This window comes from Sceloporus undulatus, chromosome 7 (assembly GCF_019175285.1).
Source record: "Sceloporus undulatus isolate JIND9_A2432 ecotype Alabama chromosome 7, SceUnd_v1.1, whole genome shotgun sequence".
NCBI lineage: Eukaryota > Metazoa > Chordata > Lepidosauria > Squamata > Phrynosomatidae > Sceloporus > Sceloporus undulatus.
The window spans coordinates 5,276,040-5,303,459 of record NC_056528.1 but is presented as its reverse complement, the minus strand read 5'-3'; the positions used below and the strand labels follow the sequence as shown (position 1 = coordinate 5,303,459).

The 27,420-nt window shown below is 44.4% G+C and overlaps 1 protein-coding gene across 3 annotated transcripts in view; it reads left to right on the top strand.

Annotated features, from left to right (window-relative positions):
* Positions 1-27,420, top strand: part of DVL1 (dishevelled segment polarity protein 1) — a 58,491-nt gene that overhangs the window by 29,657 nt on the left and 1,414 nt on the right. The window contains exons 5-15 of one of the 3 annotated variants that reach the window (XM_042479520.1): positions 3,823-3,961; positions 8,919-9,012; positions 10,336-10,405; positions 14,093-14,232; positions 14,609-14,685; positions 16,923-16,990; positions 18,286-18,435; positions 22,927-23,058; positions 23,884-24,051; positions 24,185-24,391; positions 26,467-26,505. In XM_042479520.1, the coding sequence (XP_042335454.1) occupies positions 3,823-3,961; positions 8,919-9,012; positions 10,336-10,405; positions 14,093-14,232; positions 14,609-14,685; positions 16,923-16,990; positions 18,286-18,435; positions 22,927-23,058; positions 23,884-24,051; positions 24,185-24,391; positions 26,467-26,477 (1,256 nt within the window). In that variant the 3' untranslated portion in view covers positions 26,478-26,505. The remainder of the gene's footprint in view (positions 1-3,822; positions 3,962-8,918; positions 9,013-10,335; positions 10,406-14,092; positions 14,233-14,608; positions 14,686-16,922; positions 16,991-18,285; positions 18,436-22,926; positions 23,059-23,883; positions 24,052-24,184; positions 24,392-26,466; positions 26,506-27,420) is intronic. The other 2 variants (XM_042479518.1, XM_042479519.1) reach the window with 2 other exon arrangements.

Here is a 27,420-nt window from a genome sequence, read left to right as displayed (position 1 = left end):
CATGAAGAGGAGATTACATTTGTATGCAGAGGACTTCAAAGTGTGGGCTGGATGGATATTCAGAGACGGAGCAGCACTGCTAATAGTGGCCACACGTGCTGGTGTGTGCTACCAAATGTACATGGCCTCCATTACCATGCACACAAAAGCGCACTTGAAGCCTACTGACGTGGTTCGCACGTATGTGAAAAGGACTAAAGTGACCAGCCCCTTCCAAAGACCAAAGTTTCAAATCATTTCTCTGCCAGTGGGAGCCCACTATCTGGTTACCAACCTCAGTTTCTTCCTCTGAAAAATGGGAAGAAAACAGTGTGAAGAGCCCTAATTTAGCATTTGGCATGCCCCCCAAATTGGAAAGCTGTTATAAAACAGTGAAATGGGCCGGTCTGTTATGTGGGAATAGCAAAAGCAGAAATCCCCACACCTTTTTAAAGAGGGGCTATCTCACCACCTTTTGAACGTATGGAATTTGGTCCATCTCACTCATTGCTGTCTATGTGGTTATGCAGCAGAACTCTATTGGTTGAGAGAGATTATCTACTTTAGCTCTTACTAAACCAGCCCTACCATTAGAGCACAGCTGCCATCTTCAGCAGCTGCTATAGCAGGGTGGGCAATGGCTGATTTTAAGGCACATCTAAGCATTAGTCTGGGCTCTTTTATCCCGCAATTAATGGTGAGAATATGCACATTTAACTAAATTCTCTCCACTGCTTTCCTTGATCCCCTCCCATCCCTATAAGCTACTACTGTGGCCAAAAGTAATCATGTAAATTTGAAATGGCTTATGGGTGAAGAGGGTTTATCTTGTACATTCAAGGATCCCACTTCTCCCCCCTCTTTAAGTCTTTAAAAGGATTTAGGGGTTCTTAAATACTATTTTGAAATAAAAAGTGATTTTTTTTTCTTTCTTAATGCTATCTTCATGAACTGGGTGCAAAATGTTAGCAGAATAGATCTGTCCATGTTTGGGGCGAGGGAGAGGTGGTTACCACAAACAGCATGCCAATTATTCCTGTTTTATATTCTGCAGCTTTGTTTTATTTTATTTTGCAAGGTCCAATGCTTCATTGTAGACTTTATCCCTCAAGGAAAACAACTTCATAGGATTCTGCCGTGGAGGAAGCTGCCTACCATCCTCTCCGTCTACTTTACACAATTCCCAAGCATTCAGGCATGGGGCTTTGCTCAGCGCCACATCCAGAGAGATGAATTTTTTGCATCGTGGTTTCTTTTCTTCTTCTTTCCTTGTCCCGCCAATTGCATCTTGTCAGACTCCTGTGTGGGTATCTGCATTTTCTCTTTTGAAAACTCACATGGCCATGAAGTGAGAGGGTGACACCTGGCCCGCTGCCTGCCATAGCTTTGACGGTTTGCCTTTGCCTCAGCCTGGCGAGGGTGGCTTACGCAAAATGGCTGCCTCTTCCCTGCTGGCATGTTTGGGTCGCGGACGGCTGCAGTCGGGGGGAGAACGCGGGGAGTCCCAGCGGCTGCCCACATGCTCCCCATGGATAGCTGGCAGCACCAGGAAGCCCTGCAGATCCTGGAGGCGTCATCTTTTGAGGCCGCTGGAACCAGTCAAGTGCTACCCAGAAGCTCCGCCTCCTGTGTATCTCTGTGGGTTTGTTGTTGTCGACATTGTTGTGGTTGTGCATTCAAGTCATTTCCGACTTATGGCAACCCTATGGCAAACCTATCTGTGTGTAGAGAGATCTTGTAGCACCTTTGAGACTAACTGCAAGAAAGAAGTTGACAGCAAGGTCTCTCTACATACTGATTCTAACACGGCTATATCTTTGAATTCTATCTCTGTATGTACTGGGTATCATTTGCATTAGGATTTTTTAAAAAGTATTTTAGATTGTATCTGTAATTTCACCTTGTTTTCATCTTTGATTTTGTTGTGTATTTTAATTGTGTTTTTTGTTCAATATTACTGAATCCCATTTGGGGAGAAAGGATAGGCTATAAAGCCTTGGATGGTACTGAAGTGGCAGTGCTGGAGTGAAGGGCTCCTGGTTGCGGGGTGGGTTGGGGGGGCTGTGGAGGAATGGGGCACTCAACTGGACTGATGTACATTATCCTCATATATGCAGCTGTTCAGCAACTCATCCACAGAGACAAGGAGAACTACTATAATCATCAGTGCATAGAAATAGACAGTGGCAACGATGTACTTCAAAAAGGTCCTTTGTGCGCTCCTTTGTGCGCCGCTGCCAAGGTGCCATTAATGCCCTGGAGCAATGCTGCTCTGTCCCTCATACGTCACGCTGTTCAGAGGTGGCGCACAAGTTGTATCATGTGTGCCGTCTAAATACATGTGCACCAAAAATGGCGCCGGGAGACTGTAGTGCGTGTGAACACTCCGGGCTCCCCAGCCCTAATTTCAGCCCCAGGACAGCGCTTTATGTCCTTCTGTATCAGGCCATAGTGTCTAGATCAAAGGAAGTGATAGTACTACTCTGTTTTGCTTTGGTCAGGCCTCACTTGGAATACTGTATCCAGTTCTGGGCATCACAGTTCAAATAGGATGTTGAGAAGCTGGAGCGTGACCAGAGGAAGAAATGGGGAAGGGTCTGGAAACCATGCCTTATGAGGAGAGGCTTAGGAAAGTGGGAATGTTTAGCCCGGAGAAGAGAAGGTTAAGAGGTGATATAATAGCCCTGTTTAAATATTTGAAGGGATGTCATATTGAGGAGGGAGCAAGCTTGTTTTCTCCAGCTCCAGAGACTGGGACACGGAATAGTAGATGTAAGCTACAGGAAAACAGATTCCATTTAAACATTAGGAAGAACTTCCTGAGAGTAAGAGCTGTTTGACAGTGGAACACACTCCCATGGAGAGTGGTGGAGTCTCCTTCCTTGGAGGTTTTTAAATAGAGGCTGGATGGCCATCTGTCGAGGGTGCTTTCCTGCATGGTAGGAGTTGGACTGGATGGCCTTTGCAGTCTCTTCCAACTCTATATTTCCCAAATCTGGTGCCCACCAGATGTATTGACCACAATTCCCAGCATAGTTGACCTTTTGTGAAGCTTGCATGAACTGATCTAAAACATCTGAGCAGCATGAGGTTAGGAGGATTGCTCTATCCAGTATACCACACTGCCTCTCAGTTTAGGAGCTTAGCCAGTAAATAATCAGAGGGAAGCTTTGGGAGAACCTCCACTCCATCCCTTTGTATGGTCTGTCCACTAGCCCCTTTGACATAGCTACTTCTCTTCCAGAAGATCCACCTCATTTGACAGCAACAAGAGGAAGCCAATTTCTTCTTTCTGCGTTGCCGTTTGTGATGCTAGAGGACAGTGTGGGACAAGCAGGAACCACACTGAATTCAGGTTGTAGATTGGAAGGGGTGGCTAAAAGAGGACATTGCGCCACCTTACACTCCAAGCGTCTTCTGTTGCCACAATACAGCTGGCATCTTTTTTATTATTTCCAACTAGAGATGACCCATTCATTCACTTGGTGAGTGGTGAGTCATCACATAGGTAAATACCATTGATTCAGTGGGTCTACTCTAGTCAGGAGTAACAGTGGGATTTAAGCCTAAGTGTGTTTCCCTCACCAAGGTCTAGGCACTCTACCAGTATGCTGGCATCCTGTCTCTCTTGGCACATTATAGTTTAACCACCACAGCCCTATAAGGTATTTTAGGCTGAGAAATAGTATCAGTCCAAGATCATCAAGTTGGCTTCAGGGCAGTCTCTCTCTGGCCAGAGTCCTGCAATGAAACCACAAAACCAGTTTGGCTCCCAGTTGTCCAGTTTGCAGCCTCTGGGCTATCACTCCATTTAATCCTCAAGTTTTCCCTTTCTCCCTGCAGTCTCCCGCATCAATGGACATTCAAAGCTTGATAGACACCGAGAGCATCCGCCTGGCTTTGACAGCTCCTCTACGGTGATGAGCAGCGAGCTGGAGTCCAGCAGCTTTGTCGACTCCGATGATGATGAAAACACAAGCAGGTATGGGGAAACTGCTGGGCAATTCATAAGGTGGGGCTTGGCTGTGGTTGTGAGTGTGGGCCATTTGTAAGGTGTGGGCTTGGGTCTGCAAATGAAGGCTTGCCTTATCCAACCCAGCACTTTCCCGAGGCGTTAATTCATAGTTCTTGTTATTCTCAGCCAACACAACCAGTGGAAGAGTTGGGGATGATGGTGTTTGCAGGTCAGCACGTCTGGGAGCTATTGTTTTTGCAAAGGCTTTTGCAGGGATGAGCAGTGCATAGCCTAAGAGAATGCATACAAGTCAACAACTAATTTTGCAGCCCCTGAAGCACCTAGGAACCCCCTCAAATAATTATTCATGTTATAGAAAGGAGAATTGGACCCCTGGTGCCTCCAGGAATTATGATTCTTCTTCAGAACAAAGCACAACCCCTTTGGTCTTGTTTTACGAAATAGGGAGACATTTTAGGAAACTATGGAAAGCTTTCTTGCCACTTCCTAATTTTATTATGGAGTCCATATGTGGATCCCAGCAGTGGCAGGAAGCAATGGGTTTCCAATTGGCTGCAATTTGGTAACCTCTGCAATAGGGATAAATCCATGACTGACAGACAAGTGGTGATCCAGGGACTGGTACCAGTCCATGGCCCATCAGCTGCTGGTTCCTAGAGAGTTTCCAGCAAAGAAAGGAATAATTGCAGCCAGTGGGTACAAAGATTGTACCAGTCCTTGAAAGACTGGAAATGTTTAAATGCTGGTTCCCACATCAGCTAGATTAAGAAGAGCTGATTTAAAGAACCCATTATGTTCAGGAAAGTTGTTCTAGATAAGGACCAAGGGGCCAAAATTGTTGGACTCAGCCCATCAGCAGTGGCATTGAGGTTAAACCCAGCTTTATAATACCAAAAGTGGACTGCTTTTTGGGGGGAGACTTTCCATGCAATCTCTGGGGGAGCTGTCCAAGGAGCAGAAAATTAGCCCCAGATCTGCTACAGTTTACTACCTGTTCAGAAAGAACTGTCTGTGCATGGACCACATAAAAACCACCTCTACTCAACGTTCATCTTCCCTCCCCAACTCTCATTCATTCATTCATTCATTCAATCAGTCAAACATTCATTCAATCCATTGTTTCATGGCCGGCATCCATAGTTTTTTGTGGGGTTTTTGGGCTATGTGGCCATGTTCTAGAAGAGTTTATTCCTGACGTTTCGCTGGCATCTGTGGCTGGCATCTTCAATCCATTGTTCACTCCGTCAGTGCAGACTGTGCTTTTTTTCCAGCGTGGGTCTCAAAATATAATAATAATATATAAATAATAAAAAATGTATTTATATCCCGCCCCTTTGAGGTCAATCGGGGCGGCTAACAATAATAAAATACAATACAATATATACAAAAACTTCCCTCTCCCCCCCCCCTTAAAAAGTTATTAAATCACTTATAATTAAAACCAACAAATTAAACAACGTAACACATACACACCATTACAAAACAGACAAAAACAAAACAGCAAACTGTGGCAGCAATCCACTCAAATTTCCAGAGAGGACCTTAGGGACTCTCATGAGAAGAGGGTTCTTGAGGGTGGGATTATCTATCCAGGAAAGGCCTGCCGGAAGAGATCCATCTTGACAGCCTTTTTAAAGCTGTCTAAAGATGTCAATTGACGGATCTCGTCTGGCAGGTCGTTCCACAATCTGGGGGCAACAACAGAAAATGCCCCTGGGAGGTAGCCGAAAGCCTAGATCTTTGAGGCTGCAGCAAATTCCTCCCAGAGGACCGGAGTGTGCAGGGAGGATTATATGGGAGGAGGCGGTCCCTGAGATAGTTTGGACCCAAGCCATTTGGTATCAAATGCATGATTAAAAAACAGTTTAAAATACATTTAAAACTTAATTGAAAAGATAAAAAGATGACAGCACAGCATTCCACATTCAAAACATCCTTCTGCCCCATAATGTAAGCATCAAAGGTGTGCCTAAGTAGAAAGGCCCTTTGCCGGTCAGTGGAAAAAGAGCAAGGAGGGGGCTAAGCAGACTTTCCGTGGGAGGGAGGTCCATGGCCTGCATGCAGCCACCAAGAAGGCTCTCTTCTGTGTCCTCACCAAATGTGAACGTGGTGGTGATAGGATGGAGATTCTCCTGAAGATCTTAAAACTCAAACTGGCTCATATTTCCCATCCTCTCTTGCCTTCCATAAAGAACTGAACATCTCTGTTCCTCCCATTCCTTTTCTTTTCCCCTCTACATTTTGGGGGTAAATACCAGTAAGTGAAATATGTCCATAGCAGCAAGATATGTATTCAGGTTGGATTAGAAGCAGCCAGAGTGGTTTACTAGAGTCAGAACAAGGGGGCCCACTAAATCCTGGTGAATGTCTTAATAAGACTACTGCCTCCCCCCTGTGCCTGATCTTATCCCTCCCACTAGAGAAAATGAATCAAATGCAAGCCCCTTAGAGGCAGCAGGGGCTGCCCCCACCTTCCTTCTGATCTGGGTCAGGCTCTCTTGGCACAAGGAGTGACTGGCTGGTGGGGCAGCTGGCCAGAGCAACAGAGAGGAATGTGCCAAGGTATGTTGTTTAATATTACAAAGATGATGTTCATAAGCGGATGAGACATTCCATCGGCAGGGGGCTTGCTAGTGAGGGGGGAGGGAGATGGTAGATGGAGAAATGGAAGGGGCTGGGTTTCTGCACAAACAGCAAATAGCAAGCGAGAGAAGAAGCAAAATAACAAAGCGGTTGTCTGGCCCTGCAGAAAGTGGGACCCAAAGCCAGGACTTGTATTTGGAAATCAGGATAAGGGGTTCTGGTGGAAGGAAGGCAGAGCCCAACTGGGAACTTTCAAAGTGTGCAAAAAAAAAGACACCATTCCATGCGCCGCATGTATGTGAGTACTCATGTTTTTGTTTCTTGAGAGAGAGAGATTGATTTCATTGTGAGTGCATATATTACACAGGGAGGACCAGTGTGGTGTAATGGTGTAAGTGTTGAACAAGAACTGTGGCAGACCAGGGTTCGAATCCCTGCTCAGCTGTAGAGATCCACACTGGGTGACCTTGTGAGAAACTCACACCCAGAGGAAGGCAATGGAAACCCTCTGGGAAGGAATCTTGCCAAGAAAACACTAGGATAGGGCTCCTATATGTTAGAGCTGATTTAAAGGCAGAGGCAAATAGTTATAAGGAACAGTTGGTTTGGAACTGCTGCTGCGGTGTTGCAAAAAGGGGGAGCGATCTTCATTTACACACACACACACACACACACACACAACATCAGGCATGCACAGAGTGCCACCGAGAAGTCATAAGCAGCCTTCCTTCCTTCTGGTTTTAGGCTACTCAGATCAGAGAAGGCTTCCTCTGGGGAAAAGTATCCTCTTTCTTCTCTCATAGTAATAGAATGCAGTGATGGTGGAGGAAGGGAGAGTCATTGAATGAATGCATCATTAGCTAGGGATTCAGTAGATAGTTAGAGCAGGGCATGATTAGTCTGTGGAACTCACTGCCACAAGTTGTAGTAATGGCTGTTTGCTTAGATGTCTTTCAAAGGAAATTCAATACATTTATGGAAGAGGAGAGGAATAACAGAACTGCTTAGTTGCAAAGCGTGGGAATGTTACTTTTCAGACTCAGATTCCCAGAATATCCCAGTCAGCATTTGTCACAGAAAGGTAATTTGGTTGAACATCTTGACAGTAAGACTGGCTTGGCAATGGAATCAATTGCCTAGAGATGTGGGAGCAGGGCCTCCTTCTCTCGACTTTCCATTGTGTATCTGTTTTGTCTATTATTTTAAGTTACGTTTTAAACTGTAAGCTGTTTAATCGTATTTTAGGGGGCGTGGAATTGTGGGATATGGGAATGTATGTTTTAATCTTGTAAGCCGCCCCAGTTGTGATGCACAGAGGGGCAGGATAAAATTATTATTATTATTATTATTATTATTAAAAAGATGCCGGACAGGTACCTGCTGCAGATGCCTTAGCTGGACAGTCTGGACTAGAGGGCCCATGATTCTATGAACTCTATGATTCTATGTGACTAGGACATTTTTACTCCAGAGATGGAACTAGATATGTTTAGCCCCTTAAGCGATGCTTCCAAATGTGGTGAGGGAATGCTTGTTTGCTAGAACACATGGTATTCCCATGCCTACATGTGTTACATGAAGCATGCTTTGTTTTGTGGGTTGGCTGTGGCTCACTAGAAGGCTTTATTTCCAAATCTGATTATTGGTAACATGTATCTCAAAGGAAATCCCATGTTGGAATATTGTTGTTGTTAACTGCTCTTGAGTTGACTCTTTAGAATCATGCCTAGTTCTTTCATAGCTGCTCTTCCCATCCCTAGTCTTCTTTGTCTTATTGAAGCTTCCATCTTGCTTTTTAGAATTTGAATTCATGTGCATATAGTGACATTCACTTTTTCATCTCTTTTGTATAACTTTTCTGTATATTGCATCCAGCGTCTTTTTATTTCTTCATGATCTTGTAGTATGTTCTTCTTTCTTTCATAGAGCAACCCGGCCCTTGATTTGAACTTCCCTTTGAGTTCCCAGATCTTGTGGAAGAGGTCTCACGTTCTACCTTTTTTATTGTTGTCTTCTGTTTCTTTGCATCAGTAGTTGTAATAGTTCTCTTTCTCCTTGCGCACTAGTTGTATTAATGTCTAGCTTGACCAGTTGAATATCATGGAGGGTGGGGAACTGAGTTTAAAGGCAGCAAAGTGCATGCTCATTTTGCTGTCACTTGGCATTTGCTGCCTAAAGCAAGAAGCTCAGATAGCCTTGTGGTAGAGCTGGCCCTGGAAGGAGGAGGTAATAAGTTTGCTTGGATTCTGTTTGAAACAACCGAAGGCCAGGTGCTCATGTATTCAAACACCCCTCTTTCATCCCCAGAGGAGGCTGCTTCATGGTTTTGAAAGGCAATAGGCACGACAGTTCTGAAAAAAATTGTTGCTTTCCTTTACAGGCTGAGTAGCTCCACGGAACAAAGCACTTCCTCCCGTCTCATCCGGAAGCACAAACGGCGGAGGAGAAAACAGAAGATGCGACAGATTGACAGGGTGAGCCTCTGTAGTGCTGAATTTGAGATCTTATTTTAGAATCGTTGCCGGTCCTATATAATGCTAAAGAAGGGAGAGCACATTCCTTCTGCTCACAATGGCCTGTTACAGACTGCCAAAATAAAGCTGCTTGGGGTCTCTTTGGAGGTATGCTGTTTAAATGATGCATGCATCCTAAGAATCCGGAAGCTGCACCAAAGCTGCACTCCGGTGCTTAGGAATGGAGTGTGGCTTTGGCGCAACCTCCAGACTCTTAGAACCCATGCGTCATTTAAATAGCATACCTCCAAACAGACCCGAAGCAGCTTTATTTTGGCAGTCTGTAACAGGCCAATTTTATGCAAGCTAACCTGTTACGAACCTACCTGAACCCATACCCGAATGAGATTGCAGTTTCCTTCCTATATGTGTACTGCCCAACATTTTGTGATGCAGCTATTTTAAAATAATGTAGAGAAAAATGTGTATTAGGGGAGTGTGGTCCTCAAAATGTGTGTATCGTTGAAAATAAAGTGCAAAAAGGCATTTGGGTAAATTGATTGCAGTATATATAACAGGTTAGGCAACAAAATTTCATTCAGTTTGATTTATATTCCTCTTTTTTCCTAAACGATATGATTCCTGTATTAGAAGAAACATGCCCCCAGACATGGAATATTGTGGGTTTTTTTCTGTGTGTGTTTGAAAATGCAAACTGATGCTAAAATGGAATGGAACTTTAAACTTCAAAAAGAAGAAGCTGAAATTGATAGTTTTTTCCAACCAAAGGTCAGGATAATATCTGCATATTCAATTCACACTGCAGAGATAATCCAGTTTGACACCACCTTAACTGCCTTGGCTCAGTAGTAGGAAACCTGGGAATTGTGATTTATTGTGGCACCAGAACTCTCTGTCACAGAAGGCTAAATGTCTCACAAAACTACAGTTCCCAAAATTCCAAAGCATTGAACCAGGGCAGTTAAAGCGGTCTCAGACTGGGTTATTTCTGCAGTGTGGATTGGACCATAGACAGGCAATATAGAACATGTTGTTCCACTAGATATTGTTGTGCTCCAGCTCCCATCATCTACACCATTGGCTGTGCTACCTAAGGCTGATGGGAAGTGAAGTCCAACAACCTCTGCAGGGCTACAAGTATGTGTAGGCTAGCAACTGAATATGTATTACGGGCTTCTCAGTGAAATTGCTAAAAATGTGCTGTAGCCCATCTCTTTTTTTCTTTCAACAAGGTTGACAGTTTGACTCTTCCAACAGTGGTGTCCTGAACCATTGCACCTGTGGAGTCTTAAAGGCCTCTCCTTTTCTGTTTGTGTTTTGCAGTCATCCTCCTTCAGCAGTATCACAGACTCTACTATGTCCCTAAACATCATCACTGTCACCCTCAACATGGGTAAGTAAGCTCCACTGGCTGAGTAGCTGTTGTGTCATGGCATGTTTATGACCATTCTGAACATTGGAGGGGGCATGGGAAGTGGAAAGGTTTTTAGAGGGGGAAGCTGTTATGTGTGGGATGGGAGATAACCAGTACACTGGTTTTTGGAAGGGGAGGACACTTGAGATTTGAACAGTGGCTAGGAAAAGAGGAAGGAAGCAAGGAAGGAAGGAAGGAAGGAAAGAGGCAGACAGACAGACAGACAGGTACTCAAGCACAGTATATTCAGAGGTGGGGAACCTCAGGCTTTGGTGTTGAATCAGGCCACCCTGGGATCCCAGTCTGGCCCTGTAGTTCCCTAGGGTTAATACTCCCTTTCCCATGACACCTTCATTTGATGATTTCTTAGCTTTTGTGCTGGGTTTTCTCCCCTTCTAAAAAACTGAAATGTCTCCACTAAATCCAGTTCAAGGCCAGGGCTAAGGCAGCATCAGTTGGGCATTAGGCATCAACTGTGGCCTAATTGTTGGAACATGGACATACACCCTAAACAGAATTTGGAATCCATGCCTTTCCTGGGGATCAAGTCCTTTAGGGAGTGATTGCAACCTATCTGTCAGAATGAGTAATTTAGACCCAGGACAATCAATCAGTCAGACTTGTTGAAAGGAACAGAACTTTATTGATAGATTGTGATGATCCCTGGGGTCCAAGCGGCCACACAGCCACCCTGTTCTTGGCCCTTGGCCCAGGGGATCCCTTTTGATTCCCTTTAGAGTCTCCTAGGTCTCCATTCCCACTCCCAGTTGAGCTGAATGAGACCCCTTGAGATCCTCTAGTCACGCTGCTACCAGCCAGTGAATCTCCAATGAACTCCCCTTTAGCACACACTGGGACTTGCTAAGGACTCCTAGTTTCCTTTCCTTGCTAACTTAAGCAATCGGTAACTGAGCCAAGGCCCATGTACAGGAGCAGAGACAGCAGATACTGTAAAGAAAGGTATTTAGTCTAAATAGACAGAATAGAGTAAAAAGATATCACTCATGCAAGGTCTCCTTGCCTTGCAGGTACAGAATGCATAGTTCCAAGATGTTCATTTCAGGCAAGCTGTCAGATAACATAACAAAAGCCTAAAAGCACTTGCTAACACATTTCCTAAGCTACTCACACAGTGATGGGATTTGCAGTCCTTGTTGAGTTTCGGATGCAAGGAGCTGGCCCTCCGCGCCTAGCTCAACTTGCATCCTTTAAGCCTGCCCTCCACAGGCTCACAGCTGGTTCCCAAAACAAAGGCAAAGATGGAGACCAAAGAACACATGGCTCCCCAAAAGATGGAGAAGGGAGAGAAAGGACCACATGGTCCCCAAGGGCCTTTTAAAGGTTTTGCATGGAATGTTCTTGAAACTCGCGGTTCTGCTCTCTGATTGGCCAGTTGGGCCTTACATCAGCTATGATGTAGCTGCTCATTAGCATGTGATGTAAGCTCTCATTAGCATGTACCTCCCCCCAGATTAACCCTTTGTGGTTTGAGAGGAATTCCCAAATGACTGGCGGCCCAGTCATTACATAGATCCAAAGTCAGCAATTCTCCATTTCAGCGTTTAAGCTGAGACTGGCAAACCCAGTAAAAATCAGTATATTAAAACCCCATCATCCACTGTCCCGCTCCTAGCAAAGCATGCAAACTATATTCTTCACTTCTTTCCCACAGACTGATCTCCCCCTTTGCCCCCCTTATCTTCTTCTACCAGTCTTCACCTCTCTGTTTTCCAAGCCGCTGAAGACAGCAGCTGCCTCAGATCATCTAAACCTATCTCAGCATTTGCAAATCATACTAATACCCAATATCCCCACCATATACATATATATATTTCTGATAGAATCACTAGATTCTAACACTATCCTAGTAGAGAAGAAGGGTGAGAAAAAGGCACTAGTCCCTGGTAGGAAGAGGAAAGACAAGAGGCATAATAGGCAGGGTCACTCTTCCTTTTGTCCTCCCAGACTTCATTTCACCCTTGCTTTCAGTTCCACCTTTCAGTCCAGAGACCAGGGGTTTCAGGGCATAATGGGGCAAATCTAGCTTCCATCCCAAGCACCACTCTTCCCCAGCAGCTGGCCACCCCAAAGAGCAACGGAATGGCCAGCTGTCCTGATGCCATTCCCCAGAAGGGGCAGACTGGGAGTTTCTATGGGAGACATCCACCACAGATCGCTGGGTAATGGACATCCTAAGGAAGGGATACAAAATATATCTTCCTGATGAAGTGGTTCATCCCTCTGAGGTTCAGGATGGCTTTCCATTTGCCATTTTTCTTGGGCACTAGAAAGAATATGGAGTAGCAGCTTCTGCACCTCTGAAAAGGCGACTGAGAAGGCTCTATTGCCCCAATATAGCAGTGGTTATCAACCTGTTCATTTCCATGTTAATCTGTGTAGATTAACTGAAGATGCCAGCCACAGATGCTGTGAAATGTCAGAAGCAAATTCTTCTAGAACATGGCCACATAGCCCCCCCCCCCCCAAAAAAAACCATGGATGCCAGCCATGAAACACTTTGACTTCACACTCAAGAAGAGTCTTCTCACCCTATCACAGACGATCCACCATATCAGGGTTACCAGCACCATGTCAGGGATGGTCTCTCTCTCTTTCCCTCCAGACAGGATCCGGGCCATTGAAAGGTCTATGACCAGGGTTAGGAACAATGATTTTTTGAACATCTCCATCTTGTCATATCTTTGGGGATTGATGATTTCTGCAATAGACTACGTCCTCTGGGTGTACTTCCATGCTAGGCTTCTGCTGTGGCTTCTACTGTTGCACCAGGGTGCTGTCTTATGAAGCGCATGATCATGGTCCTTCAATCAGTGCACTTTTCCCTTGCCTGGTGGACATTCTTGCCTGGTGGACATCCATATACACTACAAGGGCAAGCCCATCTGGGAAAATAATAATAATAATAATAGTAATAATAATAATAATTTATTTCTACCCCACCTCTCCAATAAGATCAAGAGGAGTAGATGCAGATAACCATGGATGGATTGGGGAGACCATTGCGGCCCACACCTACCACAGGGCAAATGGGATCAGGAAAAAGTGAGCCACGGCATCAATTGGTTTGTGAGACCTTTAGCTTTCTCTGTCAGAGAACTCTGGTACCACAAACTACAATTCCCAGAATTTCATATCATTGAGTCGTGGTAGTTAAAGTAGTGTCAAACTGCATTATTTAATCAGTGTGAGTTCACCCTGTATGAGCATGCCCACACTCTGAGGTCCTCAAGAAATGCTTTTACTCTCAGGCCAACATCTTCACAGGCTGGTGGAGATGTGAGACAGGGCCTTCTTGGTGGCTGCTCCTAGGTTCTCAAACTCCCTGAATGTCCTTCCTTTTGCTGTCCTTCTATCAACAGGCAAAGAAAGTGATGTGTTGTTTTAAACTGGACTGTTTTAGTTGGTTTTATATTTTAACATCGATGTTTCAAATTATTTCAATATGCAAATAATTTAATCTGATTTAATGTTCATCCTTTATATGCTTTTGCTTAATTGTATTTCTTTTAAATTATAAACTGGATTGAGTTCAAAATGTGGGGGGGGGGAAGGTGGGATATGTGTGTGTGTGTGTGTGTGTGTGTGTGTAATAATAGCCACTGTGTATTACTATCCGTTCTTTCTTCCTTCTTCTCCTTATTTCAGAAAAATACAATTTCCTGGGAATCAGCATCGTAGGCCAGAGCAACGACAGAGGAGATGGAGGTATTTACATTGGCTCCATCATGAAAGGTGGTGCTGTGGCAGCTGATGGACGGATTGAACCAGGGGACATGCTGTTACAGGTCAGTAAGTAGTTACTTGCTTTTAGTCCAGAAAAAACAGCAACTGTTATGGGCTCTGGCTTCTTAATGGCAAATGCACAGCCCTTCACAGCAGGCCATACAGCAGGTGATTTTGAGAAGCAATCCTGGATCTCCAGGATCCAAGACACTTCTCACCCTATCACAGAGGATCCATCATATCAGGAGTGTTACCCAGCACCATATTAGGGATGGTCTCTCCCTCCAGACAGGATCCAGTCCATTGAAAGGTCCATGACCAGGGTTAGGAACAATGATTCTTCGAACATCTCCATCCTGTCATATCTTATCATATCAAATATCTTATCATAGCATATCTTACCATATCTTATCAAAACTCTTATATGCTACATTCCAGGTGAATGAGGTCAACTTCGAGAACATGAGCAACGATGATGCAGTGCGGGTGTTGCGAGAAATTGTTTCGAAGCCGGGGTGAGTGATTGCTTCAGAGGGCTTGCTTTTGTGGTTGGAGAGTTACTAGTGCTGAAAAACACATTCTGATTTTGACTTTGGTTAAGACTGGGAGAATGCACAGGCCCACCCTACTGTTAAGGCATGTGAGAAAGCTGTTTTGGGTGGCAGTGTATTAAACAATATATTAAAACCATGATTAAAATGGTTAAAAATGCATTTAATAAGCAGAAGTAACAGATGAAATATAAAATAAAATACAAAACACCACTCCACCTATATAGCTGTTGTATAATATACAACTCAAAGCCCTGTCCCAATAAAAAGAACTTCATCTGCTGATGGAAAGAGAATAAGGAGGGGGCCAACCAAGCTTCCCGTGGAAGCCTGAAAGCAGCCATGGAGAAGGCTGGCTCCTAAGTCATCACCAGATGTGCCTGAGAACCTTCTGAAAGAAGGTGAGACTTAAAGAAAACCCTTCCCTATAGTTCTTAAAGCTTGTATAAGGAGATATGGTCTCTCAGATAGTCTGGACCTAAACAGCATTTTCCACTGTGCCTGGAGATGAACTGGTAACCAGTTAAGTTGTTTCAACAGGGCGGGGGGCACATGATAACCAAATCCAGCCCAACCATAGCATTTTGGACCAACCGACATTTTCAGACAGTTTCCAAAGGCAGCTCCACACAGAGCGCATTGCAGTATTTCAAATGGGATGTAATCGGCATGTATCACTGCAGCCAAGTGTGACCTCTCAAATAATGGGCACAGCTTGCGTACTAGTTTAAAGTATGCAAACATACTCCTGGCCATTACTGAAACCTGGGCATCCAGGCTCATTTCTAAAGTCCAGGAGCACACCCAAACTGTGAAGCTGAGATTTCAAGGGGAGTGTAACCCGTTCAGCACAGGCTCAATCCTTATTCCCTCATCTGCTTTACGACTGACCAGAAGTACTTCTTTCTTGTCTTGAAAAAGTTTCAGTGTGTTCAGCCTCATCCAGTCCATTACTGACAGCAGACACTAGTCTAGTGAAGAAATAGCTTTCGTGGAGTCAGATGGAAAGGAGAGATGGGGTTGTGTGTCATCAGCCTATTGATGAGACTGAACCCCTAAATTTCAGATTACCTCTCCCAGTGGTTTCAGACCAGTGGCCAGAGTAACCAATAGGCATCCCTCAGCACCATTTTCTGAGTCTGCCCCTCCAGGAAGGACTGGAATCAAGGTAAATGCTGCTGAGAGGTCCAGCAGAACCAACAGGACCACACTCCCTTGCTTAGTTCCTTGCATAGGTCATCCATCAAGGTGACCAGAGCCAACTGTATCCCATAACCATGCATGAAACCAGATTGACCTAGATCTCGATAATCCATCTCTTCCAGGAACCCCTGGAGCTGGGAAGCCACAGCACATTTCAGAACTTTGCCCCAAAAATGGGTCTGGCTGATATTTCTCCAGTATGATGGGGTCACGGGAAGATTTTTCCATAATGGCCTCACCACAGCTTCTTTTAGACAAGGTGGCAACCTGCATTGCTGTAGTGAGGCTTTCACTGCTCCCCTAACACATTCACCCAGACCTCCTTAGGCTGCTTTTATGAGACAAGAGGCATAAGACACACATGGTGGCTCTTGCCTCTCCAAGGATCCTTATGTTCTCTCCATTCACTAACCAGGTAACCATGGCCATTCCTCCCTGTGAGCAGGTGTAGTAGGTTTGCAAGTGGATAGCTATGGCAGAATTCTGTTCCCACTTAAATTTTCCTTCAGTCCCTAAATTTCTGTCATTGCAATAACTTACAACTTCAACAGCATTCAGAAATCCGGTTTAGGGCTCCAAAGAAAAGGGGCAGGCAAAGGGACCAAGCAAATGTAAACACAGCAAGTTCTAGGTGTGAATTGGTTTCAGTGTCTCACTCTTTGCAATGCTAGAAATTTGGGTCTAAAGGACAATTTTATTTGGAGAAAGAATTCTTATTTAGGGGCTCATTGCCCTCATTCCCCATATCCTCAGTAGCTACAAGACTGGAGATTTTCTTCCTGAAGGAGACAGAGTGGACTTTTGAGACAGGGATGGGCTTTGGAGAGAAACCTTCTGGGGCCTCTGCCTTATTTGAGCTATTTACAAACTGGATTAGGCCCATGGAGTAAAGCTTCCCTGCTCTTATTTTATATGCTTGGTTTCATGTGGTTTGAAGTGTGGCGCGTGGCAGCCATGTAAAAGGTTTATTATTTTTCCCCCTTCCTTTTTTCTCCCAGCCCCATCAGTCTAACAGTGGCCAAATGTTGGGACCCGACACCCAGGAGTTATTTCACCATCCCCAGGGGTGAGTGATCAGCCACTATAATTGCTTTTGGCATTAAAGAACACCAAACTCACAGCATCAGCCGTCACAAGGCTTCAAACAGGAGGACGTGGGGAAACGGAACTAGCGCTAATGGAGCCAGGATTGTGAGCGAAACAAACACTCATTCAACTTAATTCACTTCTGCAATATGTGATCGTTTTCAACACAGAATAAGATAAAATTGGGAAGTGAATTATGGAACACCTGCAGAGTGTGTACTCTTTATATATATGTATATGTAAGATACAAATAATGTGTAGCTTGGCCCTTAGATAACCTTGTCAAAGCTGTATGTTAATAATGATGGACAATGAGAGTGAAACGAATCATAGAATTATAGAATCATAGAGTTGGAAAAGAGCACAAGGGCCCTGATCCAGTCCAACCCCATTCTGCCATGCAGGAAATCACAATCAAAGCATCCCCGACAGACGGCCATCCAGCTTCTGTTTAAAAGCCTCCAAAGAAGGAGAGTCCACCATCCTCTGAGGGAGTGTATTCCACTGTCAAACAGCTCTCACTGTATGGAAGTTCTTTACCAGTTTTGGTCACCATCCTCTGAAAACCTTCTTGAATTATGGTGACCAGAGCTGGACATAATATTCCAAGTGAGGTCTGACCAAAGCAGAATAGAGTGTTACTATTACTTCCCTCACTCTAGACACTGTACTACTATTGATGCAGCCCAGAAATGCACTGGCTTTCTTCACTGCTGCATCACGCTGTTGACTCATGTCTTGAATCAGTCTTAGGCCCCATACAGACAGGCCAAAATAAAGCTGCTTCGGGTCACTTTGGAGGTATGCTGTTTAAATAATGCATGTGTCCTAAGAGTCCAGAAGCTGCGCTAAATCTGCGCTCCAGTTCTTAGGACAGGACTGTGGATTTGGTGAGGTTTCCAGACGCTTAGGACACATGCATCATTTAAACAGCATTCCTCCAAAGTGACCTGAAGCAGCTTTATTTTGGCCTGTCTGTATGGAGCGTTTGTTACCAAATGTAAGAGCCTGAAGCTAAAACATGTCAATATATTTTGGTCCCAGCCCCTTTGCCTTTGACATGTCACCCTCAAGATCTTCTCTGAAAGTGGGCTGAAGGAAAGTTCCTCACTCCTGCATTCCAGGCTAGTAGACATTATTGCAGGCTAGTAAGGTGTGTGGCTCTTTGCTTTTGTAAGGCTGAAATAAACTCCCAATGTTTGGCTAACACTGTTCTGTTTTTTCTCCCTCTTTTCTCTCTCTCTGTCTCTTTCTCCCTCTCCTCTCATGATTCAGCTGAACCCGTGCGACCGATCGACCCCGCAGCTTGGATCTCTCATACCACGGCCCTGACGGGAGCATACCCCCGTTACGGTATGAGCCCCTCCATGAGCACCATCACCTCTACCAGCTCCTCACTAACAAGCTCAATTCCTGATTTGGAAAGTAAGTCACACTGCCACCAGGACCAGGCAGGTTTTCCTCCTGCACAGGGCTGGCAGTGTAGAGCTAAACAATCAAACAAAAATACACAACCAAAACCAAAAACAATTCAATTTTTTAAAAATAACAGCAACAAAATGGTTGTTTTCTTACTTTGTGGGGAGCATAAAACTTGTTCGTTCCTCTGCTGCCTCTCCTCCGTCTCCCTTTCTACCAAAGATGATGCAAAAATTCTAAAAGAACCCCACATACCTCCTATCCCTTTAAGCTGAGCCACCACTCAGTCTTATTGAACAGCCATGTCGCCCGTTAATAAGGAGCCAATAATCATTTTTCATACTCTTGAGTATCTTTCAAACCCAGGACATTTTGTTTGCTCATCATGTACTCTGCCATTGAGTAATGGCCCCTCTGTCCAAGGGTCTTAAATATGAGGCCAAGATCCTATTGTTTAATTGCAATGGTGAAAGTATGTCCACATAGGCAGCAGCAGCAGGAGAGGAAAGATTGGAGGGAAAGCAGCCAAAATCACTGTTGTCAGCAGGGAAAATTTCTCCAATGCCTGTCTTAGATGGAAGGGAATTTTGAACATTAGGTGTTTGGGCAAAGATGTATTGGACAACTGTCTCTCCCATTGGAACATATGATTGTCAAGCCAGCCTTTTCAGAGCACTAAGCTTCAGGGGGATTCATTTCTCCCAGAAGGCAGGCACTGAAGAAACTGTTTGGAGCTGTCTGTCACCAACCTTCCCCTTTCATTGGTGATGGGTTTGCCTGCTTTCCTTCACTGTCATTGTACACTCCTAGAAAAAATGCAGTTAACATAACAAACTGTTATGCTCATGTGGTATACCAACAAGATCTAGCCAAAATTAGGGTCTCACCATACAGTGGGCAGGATTACAACCATACTCACCCAACTGTGTGTATTCCCAGATAAGAGCCCCTGAAGTCAGGTGTCAAAGCTGAAGGTTTGAACCTGGAACACAGGCTAGGGCAGTGATGGCGAATCTATGGCATGCGTGCCAGAGGTGGCACTCGGAGCCTTCTCTGTGGGCACATGTGCCGTCGCCCCAGCACAGAGTTTGCCAGAGTTTATTACTAGAAAGCCAGAGGGACATGGCATTATGAAATTAATAAGTGGGTTTTGGGTTGCAGTTTGGGCACTCGGCCTCTAAAAGGTTCACCATCACTGGGCAAGGGCTTTGGCTGGACCTTGAAGAACAGTGGGCAAAAGAGGCTGCTGTGTTGTCCAGACCAGACTCTTAGTCTATGGCCTGTTACAGACTGCCAAAATAAAGCTGCTTCGGGTCTCTTTGGAGGTACTGTATGTTGTTTAAACGATGCATGGGTCCTAAGAGTCCAGAGGTCGTGCCAAAGCCACACTCCATTCCTAAGCACTGGAGTGCAGCTTTGATGCAGCTTCCGGATTCTTAGGATGCATGCATCATTTAAACAGCATACCTCCAAAGAGACCCAAAGCAGCTTTATTTTGGCAATCTGTAACAGGCCTATGTGTGCCAAGGACTACCACACAATCCAAAAAGTTCATAGTTCCTAACAATCGTAAAGATCTCTGTTCCCTTCAGCGCATGGGTTCATACGTTCCAGCTTTGCCCAGAAAGTTAAGACATGATTTTGAGTAATGGACAGCATTCTCAAAACATCTGCTAAGCCCTACATTCCGCTAGGGATCCTATTCTAACACCTGAGTGTTGCTGCAACCTGTTACCAGCCGAGGAAGAAAGGAGGCACAGGAGCAGTAATTTGAGGATGCTAATCTCTTAGCATTGCCAAGCAAATGGGCATCGGTGAGGAGCTGAGTGTACTTAGGAAGAAGAGGATACTGAGGCTCTCTTCCATCCCCTTAACAGGAAAACCTGGAATTGGCATTTCTTGAATCCTTAGAATCCAGCATTGATATACTTCTGTATCAGTTCTGTGCAAGGAGAGAAGTTTTTTCCCTTACTAAATTCTGCCATTATGATCTCGATCCTCTGTTGGTGGTCATTAGTCTTCTCATAGCCCTACCTTGGAAATCTGAAAAGAAGGAGCGATTGCATCTCATTATTCCGTCCATTTTCTTTTGCAGACTTGATCAGGTTCATCATTATCTTTAATATGAGTGACACAGCCTCTAGTATTGATTTTAGCAAGAAAACCTTTGTTGCTGACTTCATTTTATCTAAACAATCCATCCTAGAACCACAATATAGTTTTGTGCAGACTTGGAGATTACTATAATCTAATGCTGTCTGGCAATTTTGCTGTTGGCAGTAACTGTGACATTGTTTGAATTCCTTTGAAGATGCCCAGCCTGTTACCTATCTTGATGCATGAGCTGGGAATGCAACACAGAGGCCCCTTCTTAATCATGCTGCTGAAATTAAAACTACCTGGGAAAATACAAATAAAGAAATATGTGTAGCAGAAATGACAGCTGATCAGATTTCATAAAGGGAAACTAGTAAAATGTCTGAGCAAAGGGAGATGTTTTATATCAAGCCAATGTTGCTTAGACTTTATATTTGAGACACAGAGGTCTGTGGTCCCTTTTTAATACATTAAAATTGGAAGGGCACCATACTCTTGTGGGCCTTTCCCCCCAGTTTGCTCTGAAGCAAGTGGGCAAAATAGTCTTGCACATACATGTGGGTGTAGCCCATGGGCTGCACTTTACTCACCCCTGCTCCAAGCAAAGCAAGTCAAAACAACTCTGATCCCTTGATCCATCTCTGGTAGTGCTCATATCTTACCCTGTGGGAAACGACGACAAGCTTTCCAGTTTATTGCTCCCCACATCTTCAAATTAGAACATTGTTTGAACCAAAACCACATGTTGCTTTTCTTACTACTAACCAAACTAACTTCCAGCCAGTGCCATACATTTGTTGCAGAGCGCTGATGGCGATAAATTGGTTGCATATGGAACCCAGGAGCCTTTGTGGGTAAATGGCATGCGGTGGATGAGGATGGTTCTGGTGTGTGTGGAGTTGCATGGCCTGAATATGAATGCTATCGAATCTGTTTTTGCCTCACGCATATTCCTTTTCGACAGATGACATAGCACTGAAAAGGTTTTTTTTTTAATTCTGAGGTTTTCATGAGTAGTGGGGTGGGTTTTTTAGTCTGCATTGTTTCTTTGACTTCAAAGACAGAGTGTTCCCTTTGGTGAAGGAATGTATAACATACAACATGTTTTTATTTGCTAGTATCAAATCAGTTGCCACATAATGGTAAAACCTCAGTAGATTCCTTTAAATCAAGGTGTGTGGAGGACATTTGCCTTGTTTTTTAAACCAAATTGCTTTCCCAGAAGCTCCCTGGAAAGCTCCTAAACATGGTAGAAAAACAAGACCCTTGCTCCCTGCGGATGAAATTGGGAGAGGAGGGTTTGGCAGACTTAGAGGCCCAGCAATTGAGGTTTGGGCATACCTCTCTGCACAGCTCATCCCTTAGAACCAGGAGCAATGTGTCCTGTTCCAACATAAAGAACCAAAGAGTTTCAGTTTGCAGACTTGCCAAGGCTGGGATGTGATGCTGTCCTGGTTTCTAGATCCACCCAGGCAGCTCCTGGTTTCTCCCTGGCCTTGCTTCCTTAGCTGCTGTCTTTGAGACATTTCCCCGTGGCTTGCCTGCTTCTCCTGTCCCAGTTTCTTTGTGCCAAAACAAAACTAAAAGATTAAAATTCCATTCTTATGGCAGGGGAGAAAATTTCTGAGACTTAACAGGATGCTCAGGTTATGATTTCTCTCTCATAGGCCATTTTGAAATGAACAGAAGCAGCATGAAGTTTCCACCACCTTTCCCCCCCCAAGTTAGCCTAAGGCATTTTGCTGTTTGAGATGGAAAATCAAAATGGGACAGCTGCTTATCTACATGGCTCACTGTCAGGCTGGGATGAAATCCTCCCATTGAAACCTTCAGCTGGAATTTTGGGAGGTTGTAGGGATAGGGTTGTGTCATTTTGACGGGGTTTCTCGGAGAAGACAATGGGTTTTGAAAGCCATTGTTTCCCCCTCAAAATTCCTTCAGACAAATATTACATCCTGAGAGCAACACTATATCATGGTGATGATTGTGTGGAGGAAAGATGCCAGTAGCCTCAAGAGTTGCAGTGCTGGCACAGTTGCTGCCAACAATATATAAGCAAACTGTAGCTGCCTTAGTTTTTGCCACCTCCATGAGGAGTAGGTATTCTTACAGTCCTCTTGTGCAGGTCACTTTCATTTTAACTTGGGTTTTACAGGGGAACCTACTGGCAGGATTTTACGTCACAGGCCAGCTAAAATTGTCTACCACACTGCTACCCTTGAAGATACCTACAATCTGAAGTGTTTGCCTAGCTTTCCTCCCAATATTGCTACCTCTGTGTGAAGCGCTTATCTGCCTGTCTCTCTCTCATTCTCGCTCAATCTCTCTTTCTCTCTTTCCATCTGTTTTCATTCACTGTGTCATTGAAAGCGGTATCTCCAACCTTTTGTACTTTTTCAGAGCTAGATGAATCCCCCTTGACGGTTAAAAGTGACATGGCTACCATTGTCAAGGTTATGCAGTTAGCAGATTCAGGGCTTGAAATTCGAGACAGGATGTGGTTAAAAATTACTATCTCCAGTGCAGTAATAGGTGAGTATTTCACACCTCTGCAAAGAGTTGCCCCATAGGCATGATTTGTTGTTGTTGTTGTTGTTGTTGTTTTTTCTTGCATTTGTTTGCTATGAATAGAAGCATCCTTGCTACAACAGTAGAATGCCATCTAGACATTAGGACGAACTCAACATTAGGAGGGTTACAAACAGGAAGTGTTCTTCTGACATATCCAATGAACGTATTAATTTCAGTTAACGAACCCATGTATTTAAGCAGAGGCTGGATGCCCATCTGTCGGGGATGCTTTGATTGAGAGTTCCTGCATGACAGAATGGGGTTGGACTGGATGGTCCTTGCAGTCTCTTCCAGCTCTATAATTCTATGATTCTATTATTGTAAGAGCTTCCTGACACTAAGAGCTGTTCTATAGTGGAATATGGTTCCTTGGAGAGTGATGGAGTCTCCCTCTCTGCAGACTTTTAAATAAGAGGCTGGATGGATATCTGTCGGGGGTACTTTGATTGTGTATTCCTGCATGGCAGGGGGTTAGGCTGGAAGGCCTATGATTGAGGTCTATGATTCTAGTCAACTCCCAGAATCCCCAGACTCAAGAATTGGTACGGCTTATTTTATCTGCATCTTTGACCTCGGCGTCCCTTGACCATTTTAGATGCAGACTGGATGAATAAAGACATTGTGAAGTCGAAGGCTTTCCTAGTTTTTTGTGGGGTTATGTTCTAGAAGAGTTTATTCCTGGTGTTTTGCCAGCAGCTGATCCATTAAGGATCCGTTCTAGATTCTACCCCCAATGAATAAGTAAATAAATTATGCATTCAGATGTTACCTTCTTCCCATTTGCAGGAGCAGATGTGGTTGACTGGCTTTATACACACGTGGAGGGCTTTAAAGACCGAAGGGAGGCTCGGAAGTATGCCAGCAGCATGTTAAAACATGGATACCTCAGGCACACAGTGAACAAAATCACTTTCTCAGAGCAGTGCTACTACGTCTTTGGCGATCTTTGTGGCAGTAAGCCCCACTTATTTTATGCTGTTCATGCTTCCTAGCCCTGAAACGGAAACCCTGGGAACCTTTTGCATGCATCTTCGTGGTGGTAGTTTTGCCTGTGCCAATCTGAAAGTTCTTTCCCTCTTTTCTCCAGATCTGGCTGCACTAAACCTTAACAACGGTTCCAGTGGGGCTTCGGACCAAGACACCCTGGGTCCACTCCCACACACAGCTGCACCGTGGCCCCTGGGGCAAGGCTACCCATACCAGTATCCTCTTGCCCCTTCGTGTTTTCCACCGGCTTACCAGGACCCAGGCTTCAGCTATGGGAGCGGCAGTGCAGGGAGCCAGCAGAGTGAAGGTAGGTCTTGGGCATGAGCCTATGTCTTCCCGTTCTTTCCATTTGCAATGGCTATTGGCTTAGTTCTGTTCCATCCACCATTTTTTGTTTGCCTTTTCTCTTCTTGTGGGTCCTTGTGTGCCTCATGCATGGAACTGATTTGTTTCTTCTGCAAAATGAAGGCTAGTTATTGATTATTTTAACAGAGTTGCCTGCATGGGTTGACTGTAGTGTCTCAGCTCTCCTGGAAGAAGGTGTAGGGCCATGCCTTTAATCCAGAGTTTTGCAAAGTTACTGTTTGGACTATGCCTGGGGAATTCTCTGAGTTATAGTCCAAAAAGTAACTTATCTAAATAGCCGTTTACTGTACGTTTTTCTGCGTTTTTAAAAAATTAAATCTAATGTATGGATGGTGTCAAGAAGTTCTGCAATCTGCTGCCTGTTCATCTGCACTGTGAGATCCTGGTTGTTGTTGTTTTACCAAACATGCCTCTACTGCAGCATGATCAGTTTTTTACCCAGTGCAGCGATTAAAATAATTAGCAAGTTTGTTGGCTGGGTGAATCAGGTATGCATTGTGTGCAATAGGACAAAAAAAGTAACCCCACACCCATCATCACACTCCTCAATCTACAGTACAAGTTTGCTGTACCACCACCACTACTACTGTTACTACTAATATTAATATCCTATCTTTTTCCCAGTCTGCAACCCACATATTTTACAAAAGTTAAAATCAATGCAGGTTTTTAGAAAATCACCAGAGTCCCCTCATCCAATCTTCTATTGGTATTTTGGTTGGTTTCAGCCAAAATTGGCTCAGTCTTATTCCCACTAAAATCAGTGGAAATCAAAGACCCCCTCTGGTTTTAATGAGACTTAAATTCAGTTTCCTTGATCCTGCGTGTGCTGATCCATAAGCAACATTAGTGCACTTTACTACCTGAAACCACAAGGTGTGCTGATGACACCCAGCTCTGCCTCTCCTTTTCAGAGGAGGGTTTGGGCATCCTAAAGCTTTGTCTGCATAAAGACTATGTAGGATATGAACTAACAAGATGAGACTCAGCCCTAATGAGACAGTTAATCAATGATCACGTCCAAGATTAGGAGTACATCCTGTTCTAGACAAGGCTACACTCATATTGAACTATCAGGCCCACATCTTCTGCTTTTGCTCCTTTGTGCTCAGGCTGTGGCTATAGCCAGGGTCACCTTTGCCCAGCTTCAGCTGTACCTTTCCTGGAAAAAACAGACTTGGACATATGCCTGGCAATTTTACCATATACATTACCACAACAGACTTTAGTGTGTGACTTCTCATGGAGAGTGTTCAGAAAGTGTAGCTGTTGCCAAATGTTCACATAGGCCTGTTACAGTCTGCCAAAACAAAGCTGCTTCGGGTCTCTTTGGAGGTATGCTGTTTAGATGATGCATGGGTCCTAAGAATCTGGAAGCTGCACCAAAGCTGCACTCCAGTGCTTAGGAATGGAGTGTGGCTTTGGCGCGACCTCCGGACTCAAAGGACCCATGCATCCTTTCAATAGCATACCTCCAAAGAGACCCGAAGCAGCTTTATTTTGGCAGTCTGTAACAGGCCTTAGGTTGCTTTCTGGGGTGTTCTTTACAAATTACAGCACCAGTTTTATAGCTGATTTCAGTTCAGGAGGATAGTTCTTTCTTTGAGATGACTAAAGGGCTTTATTCCATTTGAAAAACCTGTTGCGTTCCATCTGCCCATCATTTACAATATTTATCAGAGGCCCGGAATAAGTTACATTAGAGGGAACGTGGAACAGGGCCTTTTCTGGAGTAGCACCCCAATTCTGCTTCACCCATCTTATGGAAGATAGATTTAAATAGAGCAGTGCCAGGAATACAGTGTAATGAATCCCCAACACATACGAACTGTAAGCACCAGGTAGGGGCATGTCTGGGAATCATGAGGCTAACAGCATGATGCATTGTTTTGCCCTTCACCTCTTACTGGCTCAAGTGTTGCTGCTGTGGTTGCTGCTACTGCTGCTGCGTTGTCGTTTCTCTTTAGGGGGAGCTTTATGTAACTGTTGTTATTCCCTTGTTTTGTCCTGAGCAAGCCCTAGACTGAAGGAGTCATAAAGGAATGGCTGGGATTGGTAAGCGTTTCACATCTCCATTCAAATTTAGCATTACTGGTCCATAGCATGATCATCTAGATTCAAGACTTCCTTTCGCCTCAACACCCATATGTCTAGCTTGTTTCTCTCCATGTTTATATCCATTTATTTTGATTTGAATTATTGTGGGTACCGTAGTGTCTGGACAAGCTGCCAAGGAAGGCTTGGTTGCGTCTCAGCTGGCGCTGGTCTTGCCTACCACCAGCTGGCAGGTAATAGTCACCAACCTTCAGCTCTCATAGGGCCAGATTCAGAAGGAAACACTCATGCTTTGTTCTCATTGGGCACCTTCTGGAAGTAGTTTTTGTCTTCTCTTTATGGGAGATCTGTAGATAGCCAATTCTTCTGTTGAGGAATCCAAACTCATCCTCCCATGATAGAAATATAAGGCTGCCGTATACCAAGCTTCTGAGTTCTAACCTGGTAAAGTCTATTGCAGGCAGCAGTTTCTGGAGCATTGCTAGCTAATGGGAGGTGCAACAAACTGAACAATCAACAGAGCATTTCCTTTAACGCAGGAACTTATATTGCCACATTTTGTTAAAATTAAATTAGCACAATGTCTCCGGGGTCTTTAGGGTAAAATGTGAAGCACTTTTTCTGTAGTTGGATTTTGAGAGTGTTGCTTTTGACCTTTGCTTTCATGCTTTATCAATCTTGCCAAATTTCAGGCATGGGGGGAGCTGTTTGCTTTGTTTGTGTGTTTGTTTGAGCTGCTACATTGCTGCTATATTGCTTCTCCAAGCCTTCTGAGTTGGTTCCAAGCATCCATGCATGATAGAACCTCATCCATGTTTGTCCCAGTATTTATGCACACACAGATCCCGTAGCCATTCATAGCATGCAAATGTCAGCATTGAGTAGGAGAACCATGCCATTGCCGTTCTGTACGAA